Genomic DNA, 16,655 nt, shown 5'->3' with positions numbered 1-16,655 from the left:
CTGTTTAAGTTTTGGATTTTGTTTAGGCTCCTCGTTTCAGCGACAGTTTCCAGTTAATGTTAATGTTTTATTTATGTTTATGTCTATAATTATTGTTATTGTTTTTGTTACCTGGCTAACGACATCAATTGAACTTGTTGCTTGAACTTTGTCTGCCCCCAGCCCTAGCCTAGCGCCAAGCTAAGAGAGAGAGAGAGAGAGGGAGATCATTTGAATGTGCAAATGGCAAATGGCAAAGCCGGCGCTACTGCAACAGCAAACGTATTGACATTGACCACAAGTGCCTAAAGCACGAGTCATGCAACACTTGACTGTATGCGCCTCTCCCTCTGTCTCTCTCTCTCCCGGTCTGTAGGCTCCTCGGCTAGACTTACCTACGCCCGCTGCACTTTTGCAACATCTCCCAGCTGCCCTTGAAACTTGCAACGCTGCGTTGCACACAGCTGAGCAAAGCACATCGTGAGCGCTTGCGCCTTTCTCACACTCGTTTCTCACTGTTGTCGCTATACCCTGTAAAACAATTCATCATTGTAATTGTGTCAATCATTATTAATTCTGCCTCATGTTGCCGCAGACTAGAAGGCTTACCCGACAACCAAATTTTTCTGATAGGTATTTGCTATAGAAGAGTAAATATTTCTAGGTATCTATATACGAGATAAATACGAGATTACTGTGAGAAATTTCTAATACAATACATCTGCACAGCCTATTTCTCTATGTATGTAGGTATGTAAATACATATGTCTCTACATCAGTGCATCTATTTATCTCTACATTAATCCATTTTTACATCTCTACATCTTTACATCTTTGCATCTATTTATCTATACTTCTATCCATCTTCACATTTATACATCTCTACATCTATACATACATACATCTATGCTTCCATGCATCTATGCATCTATACATCTATATATCTATCAATATATACATCTATAAATCTATCAATCTATCCATCTATCCGACTTTGCATCGATACTCATAGCATTAAAAACATCTTTTTTCTTTATACAGAGCACCTTCTAGTCTGTCACGCCCGATTCAATCCATTTTAGTTACGGCCAATGCTTATATGCACTGCTGCTAACTAAGCAAGTTCGCTATATCATTAGCAATACCAGTTTACCACTTAAGTTCGCTCTGAAACTAGATCGCTATCTAAACCTATAATAGCATTCTCCTTTAACATGTCAATGTTCTACATAATATACACTGACTTTTCAAGCTTCAGGTTCACATAGTTAGTTGCATTATATATGTATCTCTTCAATGAATCACTTTCATATGCATTTTTAGTGCATTTGCAATTCGTTGCATTAGATTTGAGGCTGTCATAATTATAGCTTTATGATTGAATGTGCAGCCCGGTGACACGTTGCCTGACGGCCACCGGATTTTTAATTTTGATTTTGATTTTGATTTGAAGCCATAACAAAATTGAGGCGTATCTAACAGCGGCCACATTCTAGCTGCATACCCTGTAATTAGATAGACAAAAATGGTGGGCTGTATAAGAGTGTGCAAAGTTGATTGCAGAGCATATTCGAAGTGGCCTTACACTATGTTCTAACAAGACTGATAAGAGATGCAATCGATATGCTATGAATTACTATTCGATAATCGATAATTATCGATCTAGGAACAAGGCAGTATATAGTATCTATAAAAGTGTCAAACTCCAAATATCTACTATAAACTATACATCGATATACATATAATGCATATGCATAATCGATACTTATCGATTGCAGTTATCGGAAAACAGGGTATCTCTAGCGTGAATACTACCGTCCTCAAACCGCTGTCGATTGTTCAGTTTTCTAGTTCGAGTTCGCCATTTAGTTGGGCTTAATATGGAGTTTCAGTTGCATTTTAAGTTCAATGCAAACTAGAAAATTGGCTAAAACCGCTGGCCAAAAGCAGAAACTTAAGAAAACCGAGACTTTTCGATACCCACTGCCATTCATAGTCCAATAATTAACGAAATTAAGTAAGTTGTGCGTAATTAAAAGCGCGGCATGCCAAGGCTGAAAACTGAGAGCCAAAAGCCGAGAGCCGAGAGGCGAGAGGCGAGAAGCGAGAGTCAAAAACTGAAAGTCAAAAGCCGCCCGCCCGCTCAGCAAATTAATTATGCATTTGGATTTTGATTAAAAACTTTAGCAGTCTCTCAATGGCGCTTGTATTCGATTATAAATAATAAATCTAAGAGCACGACAAGCCCCACAACAAATGCCCCAAATACCCCAAATGGCCCCTGTCAGTCGCTCAGCTCTCGCGAATTAGGATTACACGCATCCACGCATCTGACATCAGCTTGATGGCTCAGGGACTTTGCTGCGACGCTGTGCAAGTGCCGAGGATTACTACTCGGGGCGCTTGACAAGAAACGAAATTAATAATTAGATTAGAGATATATCTTAGGGGAAGCAAATTTATTGTAGTATTATGACAAATCTGTTTTTATTTAAAAAGAAAATACAATTAAGAAAAAATTCATAAACTCTTAAGAACTCCACTCACTGAACTCACTCGACCTCTACTTGACTGTAACTTGGCATTTTTCGGTCGATTTCCAAATGTTACAAAAATTATTTTGAACTACTTTCTATAGGTACAATCGTTTGGCATTGAAACTCTTTTTAAGCTTACATATGTATAAAGTATATATATTTGATCTCATACTCATACAGCGCTGAAAGATCTGGGCTAAAACAGCTTTACGTTAACTCTTTGATATACAATCACGCCCACTGAAGCGTAAGCTAGAGTGGCACAGTTATTTAGATTTGTTGAACTCCTCTACTAGGCGTTTCCATGCAAGCTTATCCATTATACAGCTATCCAATGTATTATACAGTAAGCTATATTTTATATAGCTGTGCTGTGTGCTATATATTCCGATTGGTATGTGTAATATTTTGGGATCAAATTTTTGAGCCATTAACTTAATCAGAGATAATTTAGCATATTCTGTTATCTCGTCTTTGCCCTATTTCAATAGCTTTATGAAACATATCTAAACAGATTCAGCATTGGTGTTTAGCTAATAAAAAAAACATTAAAAATCGACACCTCTTCAACGAAAACACTATTCACATGCAAATTGTTAATATCGATATTTATCGATTATCTTCAGATTATATCAGCGTTAACATCATTCACATCGAAACCGATATTTATCAATACTCTGAACACATTCTCAATATATCCCAATGGATACATATGTATGTCCCAATGTCTATGAATACTCTACACATCATCTCAACGATAACTCCATTCCACTCCACATTCAAATCAATATTTATCGACAATCCAAACTTCATTTGAGCGATAGTTCTATTCACAGTCAAATCAATATTTATCGATTATCTCAACGTTAACTTAATTCATATCGATATCAATACTTATCAATACTAAATATATTCCCCAAATATATTCTCAATATAAACTCCATTTATATCAAAATTGATATGTAGCGGTATCTTTGGTTACTCTACACATCCTCACAACGATGACTCTATTCACACTCCTAAATCGATATTTATCTGTAATCTAAACATCATCTCAACGATAGCTCCATTCATCCCAACGTTAACTTCATTCATATCTAAATCAGTATATAAGCTTCAAGCTCAATCACTGTTCTCTGGTCAGTGGCTCAATATAAGCTTCATACATATCGATAACTATGAATACTCTAACCATCTTCTCAACGATAACTCCATTCCCATTCAAATCAATATTTATTGACAATTTAAACATCACATCAACGATAACTCTATTCCCATTCAAATCGATATTTATCGATACACTAAACATCATTTTTTTTATTGTAAAATTGAACCAATCGAATTAGCGACGACCAGCCTTGGCAATGCAGACATCGATGTCACCAGTGACCGCCTCCAGGGCTCCGACAGCCTTGCCGGAGGCATCATGGGTGCAGGAGTTGCTGTGGGTGAGCACGGCGGGGATGCGCTCGTTGGTGCTCTGCGTGATGGTTTTCAGGGAGGAGCGGGCGCTGACCAGATAGACGGTGGCCTGCACATAGAACTTGGCCATGCAGGACTGACGCAGCACCACGTTCTTGTAGCTCTGGCACTTGTTGTAGGTGCGACCCAGCGAGTAGCCGCCGAAGACCAACTGCTGCGTGGCCGCGTTCACATCGCTGACAATCTCGGCGGACTCGCGGGCGGCGCTCAGGCCGCACTCGTGCAGCTCCTGGTGCGCAGCATCCAGCACGCTGTTAATCTGAGCATCCTGCTCGGCCACACAATCGGGACTCTCGACGCGACGCGACTCCACCTGCTCGACAGCCTGATCCAGCTGCTCGTGCGGCTCGACGACAATCTCCTCGTACTGATGGATCAAAACCTTGGCCGCATTCTCGCCAATCTGCGTCATCTCGTCCACGATGGTCAGCAGCTGGGCGTCCAGTGCCGCTGGCATCGACGCGGGCTGGGCGTGCCCAACGCTGGCCAGGCACAGGCAGAGGCACACAACACTCGAAATGATGAGCTTCATATTGATTTTTAGCTTTAACTTGACTACTGCCCGGCTCTGCCTTGGTATTTATACCAAATCCTTATCGAGACGCAATGCTACGGCTCTGATACCGTTTGATTGTAAATCGTTAGCTATTGATCATAAATCAAATACTTTTACGACCGTCGTGCTATAACCAACTAGTTCATTGATCGGCATTATTGCAGACTATTGCGAATATACAAATTTTGAATTTGTTATATTATTTACCCATTTATGAGCTCTCTATTCTAATCAGAAAACTCCAAACTCAAACTTGCTCAAAACAAATTAAATTTATATTTGAAAATTTGTTTTAAAATGTCGAGAATGTAAAAATAGAATTGTTCCAATTGCTGTAATACTCTCTAGTTCTGGAAAGATTTTCTATCATCTGAAATTGAAGAAGTCCATGAAATAAATAACGCGACTCTAGAATAGTGGATAATTGACTCACTGAAGACAGCATATCGAAAGAAAAGCTGAACAATATTTTTAAATAGAATATTTGTGCTCTATGGATTGATAGGGATTATTTTGAAAAAATTAAACAAACAAAAAAACATTAAATTAGTTTTGTGAATAATAAATTTAAATAAATTTATTAAAATAATACAATACCTAAATCCAACTGACTAATATAGATTAGGAATAAGAGGATTACTATAAGCAAGACAATGAAGTTAAATTTATTAATATACAGTAGAATCCGGTTATAACGACATTCAAGGGACAGTCGTTGTACCCGGAAGATGCTATAACCGTATAAGTTTGCTCATAACAGTTTGTCTGAGAATCAGAATTTTCATCGCTGTCACTGTACAGACGCTATATCCGGAGTTATAACCGAATTCTACCGTATATTGTAGCTATCTGTACAGGAAAATATTTATCTATCGATATCTAAGACGATATCCAAATCATATCGAACTAATACATAAAAACGACACTATATATATGTCCATATTATTATAAGTATAAATAGATGATTACTATATAATCAAGATGGTTCCTCGTATATATACATACATATTAGTGTCATCCATATACATATGTAAATCGTACAACAATTGATTGTTATTGAATGGGGCATTAAATAATTATTTACTAAATGAAATTGACCGTTCATATTTGGCGTTATCAAAGGCCCTCGAGAGCTTTACGATCCGTAATTGCCGCTGGAATTAGATTCGATTATATGTGTTTGCAAAATTTGACGGATTACAAACAAAAAATTGCGATTAGATATTTTTACCGTTGAGAAATACGAAAGAAAGCCTAAATATAGGCAGACTTTTAGACTCAATCAATATAATATATAATAAATGGTCTATAATATGCAGAAGGAATAGTCCAAAAAAACACAAATCTCTTTTGTTTTTTTTTTTTCTTTTTTTTGGTTTGTTTTTATTTTTATTGAATTATTTCTTTTTGTTGAAATACAATAAATAAACATTTAAACTATGTAGTGGTATATATATATGCATATATATATATATATATATATATATATATATATATATATATATATATATATATATATATATATATATATATATATATATATATAAGTATTTTATATAAATATATGTATACATATATAGATTTATATGTATATATATGTACATATAAATCCTTTTATTTTTACTTTATATATTTTGTATTAAATATTTAAATAAGTGTATATATATTGTTTTTGTTTTGTTTTTTTATTTTTATTTTATTTTTTGTAATTTTCCTTGTTTTCTTGCTCGTTTCTTGGTTTAGTTTTCTTTTCTTTTCTTGCTTTGTTTTTCCAATTGCGAATTATTTGAAAGAAACTTTTTTATTTAAGTAAATTGCTTTTTTTTTTTTTTTTTTTTTTTTTTTGTGGGGGTTTTGTTTGTTTTCATTTTTTTTTTTTTTTTTTTTTTGCTTTCATCAAATATCCAAGTATATATATATGTATGTATTAATAAAAGTTGTTGCATAATGCTAATGTATATAAACTGTTCCTACTAGTATACACATGTATATATATGTGTGTATATATATATGTATGTATATAGCCTCTATATAGCCTCAATATATGTGTATTTGTATATATACACAAAATTTGTTAAATATGCATGTGTGTGTATGTAATGTTTGTGATCTGTGTATGTATGTGTGTGTGTGCTGGCTATGTGCCCTGGTTTAGCTCAGTGTACATATGTAGAATGTATGTACCGTTATCTAACTAGTTCAATTTTTACTGTCTGTATGTGTGTGTGTGTCTTTGTATACATCTTTGTATAGATAGTTTCTAGCCACATTTTTTTATATATATATATATTTTTTTTTGTTTTTGTTTTTTTTTTTTTTGGCCTAAGTTAAATCTTGCAATTATCGCAAAGTTTTTTTAAAAGTTAAATTTTACTTTCTTTTCATTTTTTGTGTATAGATTTTTTTCTTTGCATACTAATTGTTTTTGGAGTTCTTCTCTTTTTGGTTTGTTGTTTGTTTTTAGTTTATATTAGTCACAGTTTTTTTATTATTATTTTTATTTTGGTAGGCGCAATTTTGCAAAACATTCAAATGAATTCAGCGTAGTTTTTTCCATTAAACATTATTCTTTTATATATATTTAAATATATATATATATATATCTTTTTTTTTAGTAAGTAGTAAAAAATAAAATACAAGTAAAAGGCAATTTCGTAGTTGAAAAAATTTGTGCTTAATTTTGTAGAAATGTTTTTCCTTTTTTTTTTTTGTTGACTGTTTTTTGCTTATATTAAAAAAAAAAAACAAAAAAACTGTAAAATCCTTGAATGCATTTTATTTTTATTTTTTTTTTTTAGTTTTTATGTTTATGTATATTAAGTTCAATAAATTCGTTACGACACATGGACTAAGACACAGCAAAAAATATTTATGCTTAATTTTTAGGTTTCAGTTTTTCGTTTCGTTTGTTTTTTTTTTTTTTTTTTTTTTTTTTTTTTTTTATTTTTATAATTTTTTTTTTTATTTAATTGCATGTTTTTCCTCACATCATGTTTGTAAATATTTTTTGGTTTTTTAATATTAATTGATGAAACAGCTAAAAAAAACTTTCAAACTTTTTGTAGCATTATGTATATAGTATATATATATACTATATATTTTTGTTTTTTTGTATAGGGAAATATTTTTCTCATATATAAGTACACACATACTTGCTATTGCTCGCTACTGTTTGTTCAACTTCAAATTGTTTATTTTTTTATTTATTATTATTATTTATTAATTTTGTAAGTTCTTTCTAGTGCTAAACAATCAACTGTCAATTGTCATCAGTTTTTCTTTGATACTGCAATTGAAATAGGTTTTGTTTTTCTTTTGGTATTTTTTATATATTATTATTATTATTATTTAATTTTCGTTATGCTATAATTTTGTTTTGATATGTTCGCTTCAAATGCGGGTCATGAAAATACATTTGCTTTAGTATTGATCTTTTGTTTTATACTTTTCAAAATTTTTATCAATCGTTTTATGTTTTTTTTTGTTTGTTTTTTTTTTATTTTTGAATACAACTCTTCATAAATATGAGTATAGTAAATAGCACATGTATGGTAACTACATATGTATATATATATAATATATATATATAAATCGGATAATCGTACATACTGTAATTTCTTCATCTTCATCATTTTGAACGCAAAAAATTGCTTGTAAAACGTAAATAAATTTGTCCTTAAGTTTTTTTTTTTTTTTTTTATATATATATTTGTTTTTATTATTAAACATTAGTGTGGCCAAAGCTTATTGTCGGAAGCGTTATGAATTTCATTTTCATAAATTACTTTTTAAATATTTTTAATTATATTAATAAAAGTTGTTGAACTTTACCTTTCATTCAAAAATTCCTCTCTTTGTTTAAAAACTCCTCAAATTGTTGTAAAAATATTATTCGCACGCTTCTAATGTACTCAACACTTTGTTAATTGTATTTAAAAAAAAAAGTACTTTTAAAATATTAGGAAAACCACATAATACTATTATATATGTAGTGTACATGTGTATATGTATGTACGTATGTGTATATTAGATGGCTGTATAGTTCCGCTCACAATTGAGTGGCTTTCAGTGCTTGAGCGCGTGTTCGCTCTCACAAAGTTCACTCTCTTGCGTTAATAATGCATAAAAGGGAATTTAAAGTTTGGCAAAGCCTTAAGCCCTTGAGTCAAACACACACACATAAGCTTCGTGTTACGCAGTGCACGAGCACGACGCGTCGTGGCGAACTCGCGTCTCTTTCACACTCATGCGATCGTTTTATTTCGCTTCAATATTGAGCGCTCGCGTCTCATGCGAGCACACTCTTTCACTGAATAGCTGTTCGGCTTCGCCTCAACGTCACTCAACGCATTTTGAGCATTGCTCATACGAACTGGATTTTTGCTTGCCATTGAAGGAGTCATCTAGTATACACATACATATATACATACATACATGCAAGATGCCTATTTCTATTTTTATTATTATTAAATTGATTTGGTGTTCTTAAAATGTGACTATATAAATTGTTTTCCATTCTATGTATGTATATTTGTTCATTTCGTAACTGTTCAATGATTTTATTTCAAAAATTAGTTTCAGTATTTTTCTCCGAACTATTCTTTTACATTTTGTGTTTCTTGCTTGGTCTTTGCTTACAATTTTAATTACTAAATTTTTTGGTTTATAAATTTTAGTTTGACCCTTGATAAATGTATATAAATGTTTTTGTTTTTGGCGCAACTTGGTTTGTATTTTATGCATATATACACATATATATTTGTTAATATGTGCATACATATATACATATTTTGTTTGTTGTTTGTGTGAGCTTCTTGGAAAGGGAAAAAATGTAACAAACAATTTTGTTGGCTTATGCAAAAAATGATGTAGCATATGTCAATATAACCTATGACGTATACATATGTATATAAATAAATTGTAAAATATATATGTATATGTAGTTGTATAATTAAATATTGCATTTGGTTTCGTTGAACGTCTGGACATTGTTTTTGGTATTTATATATATATATATATATATATATATTTGTTTTTTTTTTTTTTTTTTTTTTGCAGCTACCTAGCTTAATAGTTTTAAATATTTGGTATATATGTATGTGTGTATATATATTTGATGTACGTATATATATTATAAACGTTTATGTTCTGTGTATAGTGTAATATATATGTATGTATATATGTAGGTATAGTATATGTAGTTGTAAGCATGTCGTATCACCATAAAGTCGGAAACAATTAAATTAAAAAAATATCGTTTAATTGAATGTGATTTTGGGATTTGAGCTCCTTAAAATGTGTTCTGCGTCATGTAACCGATATATGTATATTTATATATATATTTATATACATATATTTGACATGCTCACATATTTGTTGTATTATTAGTTCAGAATTGTTTGTATTATACATTTGTCTTGGAATAGTTTTATATTTCGTCATTTCATTTCATTTCATTTGTTTTTTTTTTTTTTTTTTTTTAACAAAAATAATACATTTATTTCGTATATAATTAGGTATTTTTTTTATATATGTTATATATTTATTATTCGTATAATTAAAATTTTGATTTCAGTACCTGATTGCAATGATTATATATATTTTGTTCTAGAAACACACATTTTCACTGTAATTGTTGCTGCCTTCAGTTATATATATATAGTATATAGACTTCTTTTTGGGTCAGTTTCTATAATAATATTGAAAACACTTTAAAAATGCTACGGACAAACTCACATTGTTGTTGTTGTTGTTGTTGTAAACTGTAATATGTAAATACACACAATTGCTACACTTATTAAAAAAAAAAAAAAAAAAAAACACAATGAGCAAATCATCTAGGATATCTTCAAGTTTTGACATATTTCCTAACTTACAATATGCATGGAGCTGGTCTCCTATCATGCAAATATATCAATGTTATGTATATATATATATATGTATATATCTATGTAGATAGATATTCTGTAGGATATCTTTAAGAGCCGCAGTACATCTAAGTGTTGAATCACTCAACTAATTTCTACTATAATTCTGGAACATGTCAATATCTCAAATATATTGAAGGAGGGCACACGGCTGAGTATATATATATATATATTTCTTGTTCTATCCGATTGCTGTTTATAATAGAGGCCATCTTTGATTTATCCGAACTATATGTCTGCGCAGACTTGAGAAGAGATAGAAACCAACCTAAGAGTTAGAGAGCTTCTATCATATCAAGAGATTTCTAAAATACTCTTTAAAAAGAAAATCTCTAGAAATATGTCTTTTAAGTATTTTTGTATTTGATTCTAGTTTTTTTTGTAACACTAACATTGCAGCGTAGGACACTGCAAAAAGATTTGCTCAAAAGATTTGCCGAAACAGTTGCTTCAGTAAGAGCGGGATGTATAGTTCAGTTAATGGTTCATATTTCAGAGATTATTATAGATTCAGATGAATATATGCAATAGATCATATCTCTGTGATAAACAAAGATGATTTTCAACAATTTAGTTTGTTATTATTTGCTGTATTATCGGCATTTTAGGAAATATATCAAAGGGTCTCTTTAGAGTCTCTCTCTACTTTGATTAGAGCTTCTAGGAAATCTTGGCGCTACCAAGTCATATAGTCAGCTTCTTGTTTAGTAAGATCAACTAAGTTTGTTGGCCTGTGTTCGTTTTGTTTTTATTAGCTTTTACTCTTGCAATGAATGTTATGAAAAACAAAACAAAAATAAACTTTTTTTAATACTATTTTTTTTTTATGATTTTAGTATAGAAAAAAATTGCAAGAGTATTGAATTGTGCTAGTATTTAATTGCAAATGACATTTGGAAGATTTAGGAAGTAATATGTGTGACTATGTATGTGTGTCTGTGTATATATATAGAATCAATTGTTGGTCTGCTTTCTTGGTTTTAGCTAAAAACGTATGCGAATTCGTTTCGCTTACGAAATTCACAACCATTTCAAAGAAGTGGGCTCTATAAAAAGCGTGGATCGAACGATGCGGTTATCGTTATCGTTGATTAGTTAGGAATAATCATGTGTTAACTATGCTGATTGAATGAGTATATTTTGGTTATTGGATGTCACATATGAGTAAAGCAAACTACTACATATGAATCTAGATTTATATAACTATGAGCTGCTGAACTATTTGTTGGTTATTATTTATCGATACACGATAAACGTGTTATCGTGCATGTATGTTTGCTGTTTGTTTGTTTTGTTTGTTGTAAAGTAAAAGAAAACTCAAGCTTTGTTCTCAAGGTTCAGGTAATCAATTTCTAGTCTTATCTGTTGCACTGAGTAGTCTGCTTTTGAAGATATATGCATATACATATATACATACATATGTATATACATATATATGTATAACTCTCAATTTGTTTTAGCCATCTTAGTCTGCATATGCATATATATATATATATATATATATGTGTATAACTGTTTTATATGTAAAGTACAATTTTCAGATAGTTCTTTTTGCTCTTGTCTCTTAAAATTTTTTTTTTTTTTTTTTTTTTTTTTTCACTTGGTCAAACGAATTGTTAACTTTAACAGATGCTGGAACAAGGCTAACTACATGTTAAAATTTGTAATACATATGTATATATATATATATATGGGTAGATATATATATCTTTTTTTTTCGTTTGTTTTTCTAAATAGTCAATGAGTACCTGCGAAACTATAGTAAAAGTAGTACTTAGGTATTTGTGGCTTTACTGTTTGCTTCTTCTTCTTCTGCTGTTTTCTTCTTCTTCTTTTTTTATTGCATTGTGAAACAGGATTCGAATTAGGAAATAGTTAGTTATTGCTTAGTATATGTATTAACTTCGTTGCGTGCCTTCCGCTTATACAAAAAGAAAAAATAAAATAAAATAAAAACTAATATACCCATTTCACTTTCGTGAATGAGTGTAAAAACAAATGGACTCTGTTTATAGGTTGCTTCTTCTGCTTGGTCAGTTTGGATTCTGATAAATCGACTTTTTTCAAATGTGTTTTATTGCTGTTATTTTTGGTATGTATGTATATACATATACATAGTTATATAAGCTTAATTGATTCAAAGGGAAGACATAACATTCTAGAAAAGGTTCGTAATGATTTGTATTACAATATTTGGTTTCATTTTCTGGGTTTCTCTTATGTATATACATACATATGTCTATACGTATATATATATATATATATATACATACACAATATATATTGTTGTATATTTGTTATTGGTATAATTATGTATGTATATATTTTTCTGAATATATAGTTAAAGCAATGTTTGTTATTATTATTCTTTAGTAATATAACTATTCATGATGTGTAAATATCATTATATCATTATATACTATATACTATATACTATATACTATATATATATATATATATATATATGAATATACATATATATGTTGTTGTTTTTGTTTTTATAACCTTTTTCCACTACTACAATAAGACAATATAGTTGGATTTTTGGTGCCACTATATATACGTATATATAAATATTTTTGTTCACATAACTGTGTGTGTGTGTGTGTGTGTATGTGTGAGTGAGTGTTAGTGTGTGTTGTGTATTTCCTAAGCGAACTCTTTGAGAACTGGGCCAAAACTGACTTGGAACGCACTCGAGTGCAAAAGCACAAGAAAATGTTGATTTCTTATTATTGTTGTTTGTTTGTTTATATGTGTGAGTGTGTGTGTTTTATTGTTGTTTGCTTTATCTGTTGTAGGAATGAGACTTTAAAGCCAACAGGCAAACAATTAAATATTCGGTTCTCTGCATTTGCGCTAAGTTTACCCAATTACAATATTTGAATTTCATAAATACTTTAATATAATTTCTATATATTTAATATATATATATATATATATATATGTATATATATAATATTTTATTATTTAAAATATCAAAAGTGGATGGAATTATGTGATTCTAGTTATTACATACATACATAATAAATCATGTATCATATACATGTATATATACATATACATATATATATATATGCATGTATATTAGGTATATTTTTAAATGTTATTTGAGTTCTCTACAAATTTTCTTTTGTTTTTCATTTGCATTTTCCGCCTTGGCTTCCTTAATTAACAATTTTACGCATTTCATCGAGTGATGTACAAAAATATGATTAGAGATGTTGTTGTTGCTGTAAATGGTATAGACACATACACATATATATATATATATATATATATATATATATATATATATATATATATATAAAATGAAACCATTTTGGAATAAAATGCTCTCAATAGCAAAAATACAAACCGAATTTGGGAATATTTCGATAATCATAATGCTCAATAGATAGTTAGGTATATATATATTTATACATATATATATATATATATATATATATATATATATATATATAGATACCTTTACAATATTCAATAAAATATTGTCCTCTGACGGGTACAAGTAGAAAATCATAATTCAATTATAGCTGGGCAAATGGAAAATAATTTTTTGAAAAAGTTCTCGGAGAGTTTTTGTTTATTTTTGTTTACAGCAAAAAATGATTGATCCAAAAATGTTCTCTCTATGTAGGTTTTCTTTTCTTTTTCTTTTTTTAATACATATATTATTTTTAAGGTACTTTTACCATTTAGAATGCTTTGTTGTGCTTTATTGTATACTTAATTGGTTCAAAGTTTGTGGTATATGTGATGTGTGTGAGTATATGTGTGTGTGTGTGTACGATCTGGCAAATCATACAATTTAGTTAAATACTGAGAAAAGTTGTAAAGCGAATACAAAATATCTGTAGCCGATCCGGTTCGAGTCCGACATAATTTAAACCTAAAACCAATCCTAACCAAGGCATTCAGTAACTTTAGGTACCGGTTCGAATCAGAAATATTAATAAATTCTTTAAGCCTACGCCGAACCCTAAACAAAATCTTAAGCCATAAGGTATTCACTTATAGGCAATACAAAATTATCTTAAATATAGGATGATCCATTTAGTAAGCCAAACCAAATCTTATAAGATTTTCCTCCAACATGTAAACCAGATATGTTGCTAGTAGAGTTCTCTGGCGACCTCTCTATGTAATATATTGTCATATTAAACGTTCGTTTTCGTATATATGTATATGTCATCTGTGTATATATGTATATATGTATGTATGTATGTATGTATGTATGTGTGATGTCTATGACCGGACAATATTTCTGGTGATCTATTACATACAAAGAAATCTTAAGAAACGCATCTAAGCTGCTTCGTTTCTTCCAAGAATGGAATCAATTTTTTCATTTATATTTCTTTTGGTTTTCAAGTTGTATATCTATATGTTTATACATACAAACATATATAGGTATGTATGTGCATTTGTTTTGCTCAAAATTTGATTGTTTTTTTTTTTTTAGTTTTCTTTGTATATAAAAATTAATTACCTAAATAATGGTTCCAAAAGAACAAATTTTGAATCTAAAAAAGCTTGTTTGGAAAATATTCATAAGTGTGCCGGGTAATACCGGGTAACGTGTGCCATAAATTGGCAAAAAATGGCGCCGGCACTTGACCGTTATTACAATATTACATTAACACTATCACAGGCGGGGCGGGGCGGGGCGTGGCGGGACATGGTGTGTGTAGGAGTTGGAGGAGGGGATTTTTATCGAAATAATCGTATATCATATGATAACATATGAGAGAAACACAGTGCAAGGAATTTTCATCAGGATTATCTGTGGCCAGAATTGTAAAATATATGTATAGATATATGTATGTATGCATGTATATAATGTAGAGCTTACTTAATTGGTATGTATATATCGTATGTATATCATGTAGATTGATTAAAGAGTTAAGTCGCATGCAAAGTTCGGAAATATTCTGCCACTGCGAATAAAATGGTAAAAGGTGTAAAAAGCCTAAGGAGTACAGTCAGCAAAAATGGTATAAGTTGGTTGTTCTTGTTCTTGTTGTTTTTCTTTCTTTCTCGATTTCGTTTTAAGTAGTTTTTCATCATGTATATATAGGTTTTTTGTTTTGTATATATATATATGTATATATATGTACGTAGCTTGTAAATAGTTGTATGCATATATATATATAGATATATATATGATTCATACCCTAATACTCTCGCATAGTCCAAAATAAAAACTAAGACTTAAATCAATTCAAAAATCGAATGGCATTGCGTGCGCCCAAGGGTTAAGTTACACAAGGAGCTGAGAGCGCGGGTGAGCGAGCGAGACAGCGCACGAGCTCCGTTGGTTTGAGGAACGCGAAATGTTAACCCTTGTGGCTGTCAAACTAAATGCTGTCCAAACATCGTTAACAATTTACGTTTTTAGCTCAAATATTTGTTTGCTTCTTGTTTGTTCACTAAAATTTTTGTTTTGTTTTTTTTTTTTTATAATTAATTTGGTTTTTTCTGTAAGTTCACTTTAGTTTTTTTCGCTTTGCATTGTATATTAATTTGAAATTTCTTTTGTATTTGTTTTTGCTTTTCTTTTTCGTTAGTTGCCAAGTACCTAGTTACATATATTTTATATGTATAATTTTGTATAAGAGATATATGTTTTACATTATTAATTCATGTTTTTACTTTTCCTTTTCTTGTTCATTGAGGCAGCTTTTTGAGTTCTAAACGTTATGTTGTTGTTGTTGTTGTTGTTTCGTCAGTGAAATCAATTGCATATGTATATATATAAAATATAATTGAAATAAATAAAGTAACCCAGATCTAGTCATACCTTTGATATATATCATATTTGTGCCATTTTTGTTGTTGTTTTGTTTTTTGTTTTTTTGTTTCTTGGTTTTATTGTAATGCACACTTATCTCTTTTAGTTAATAATTCAAATGCCTAACAATTCGTTTACGATTTCTTCTTCTTCTTCTTCATTTTAATAACAAACACTCTATTTTGTTCTTTATATTAATTTGCTGCATTTGTTTTCCAAGTTTCATTTTAATTTGATTATTTTTGGGTTTTCTTCATTTCAATTTTACAACATCATAAATAACTCACATAAAATTGATCAACATCTTATGTTTAGTTAAGTAGTTTACTAAGTATATATACCCATACATACATTATATATATATATAATATAATATATAT

The 16,655-nt window shown here is 30.3% G+C and overlaps 1 protein-coding gene across 1 annotated transcript; it reads right to left on the bottom strand.

Moving 5' to 3' along the window:
- Positions 1–3,736: 3,736 nt before the first annotated feature.
- LOC6584423 lies at positions 3,737–4,556 on the bottom strand. The gene has a single exon (XM_002010042.4). The coding sequence runs from the start codon at positions 4,528–4,530 to the stop codon at positions 3,859–3,861; it is 672 nt and encodes a 223-aa protein (XP_002010078.1). The 5' UTR covers positions 4,531–4,556; the 3' UTR covers positions 3,737–3,858.
- Between the last annotated feature and the right edge of the window lie 12,099 nt (positions 4,557–16,655).

This window comes from Drosophila mojavensis, unplaced genomic scaffold, assembly GCF_018153725.1.
Source record: "Drosophila mojavensis isolate 15081-1352.22 unplaced genomic scaffold, ASM1815372v1 contig_136, whole genome shotgun sequence".
Lineage (NCBI taxonomy): Eukaryota > Metazoa > Arthropoda > Insecta > Diptera > Drosophilidae > Drosophila > Drosophila mojavensis.
The sequence above is the reverse complement of the archived record's forward strand: the minus strand, read 5'-3'. Positions and strand labels throughout refer to the sequence as shown.

What these genes read in the sequence shown, in the direction of transcription:
- LOC6584423 (XM_002010042.4), bottom strand. Translation starts at nt 4,530, where the DNA reads ATGAAGCTCATCATTTCGAGTGTTGTGTGCCTCTGCCTGTGCCTGGCC.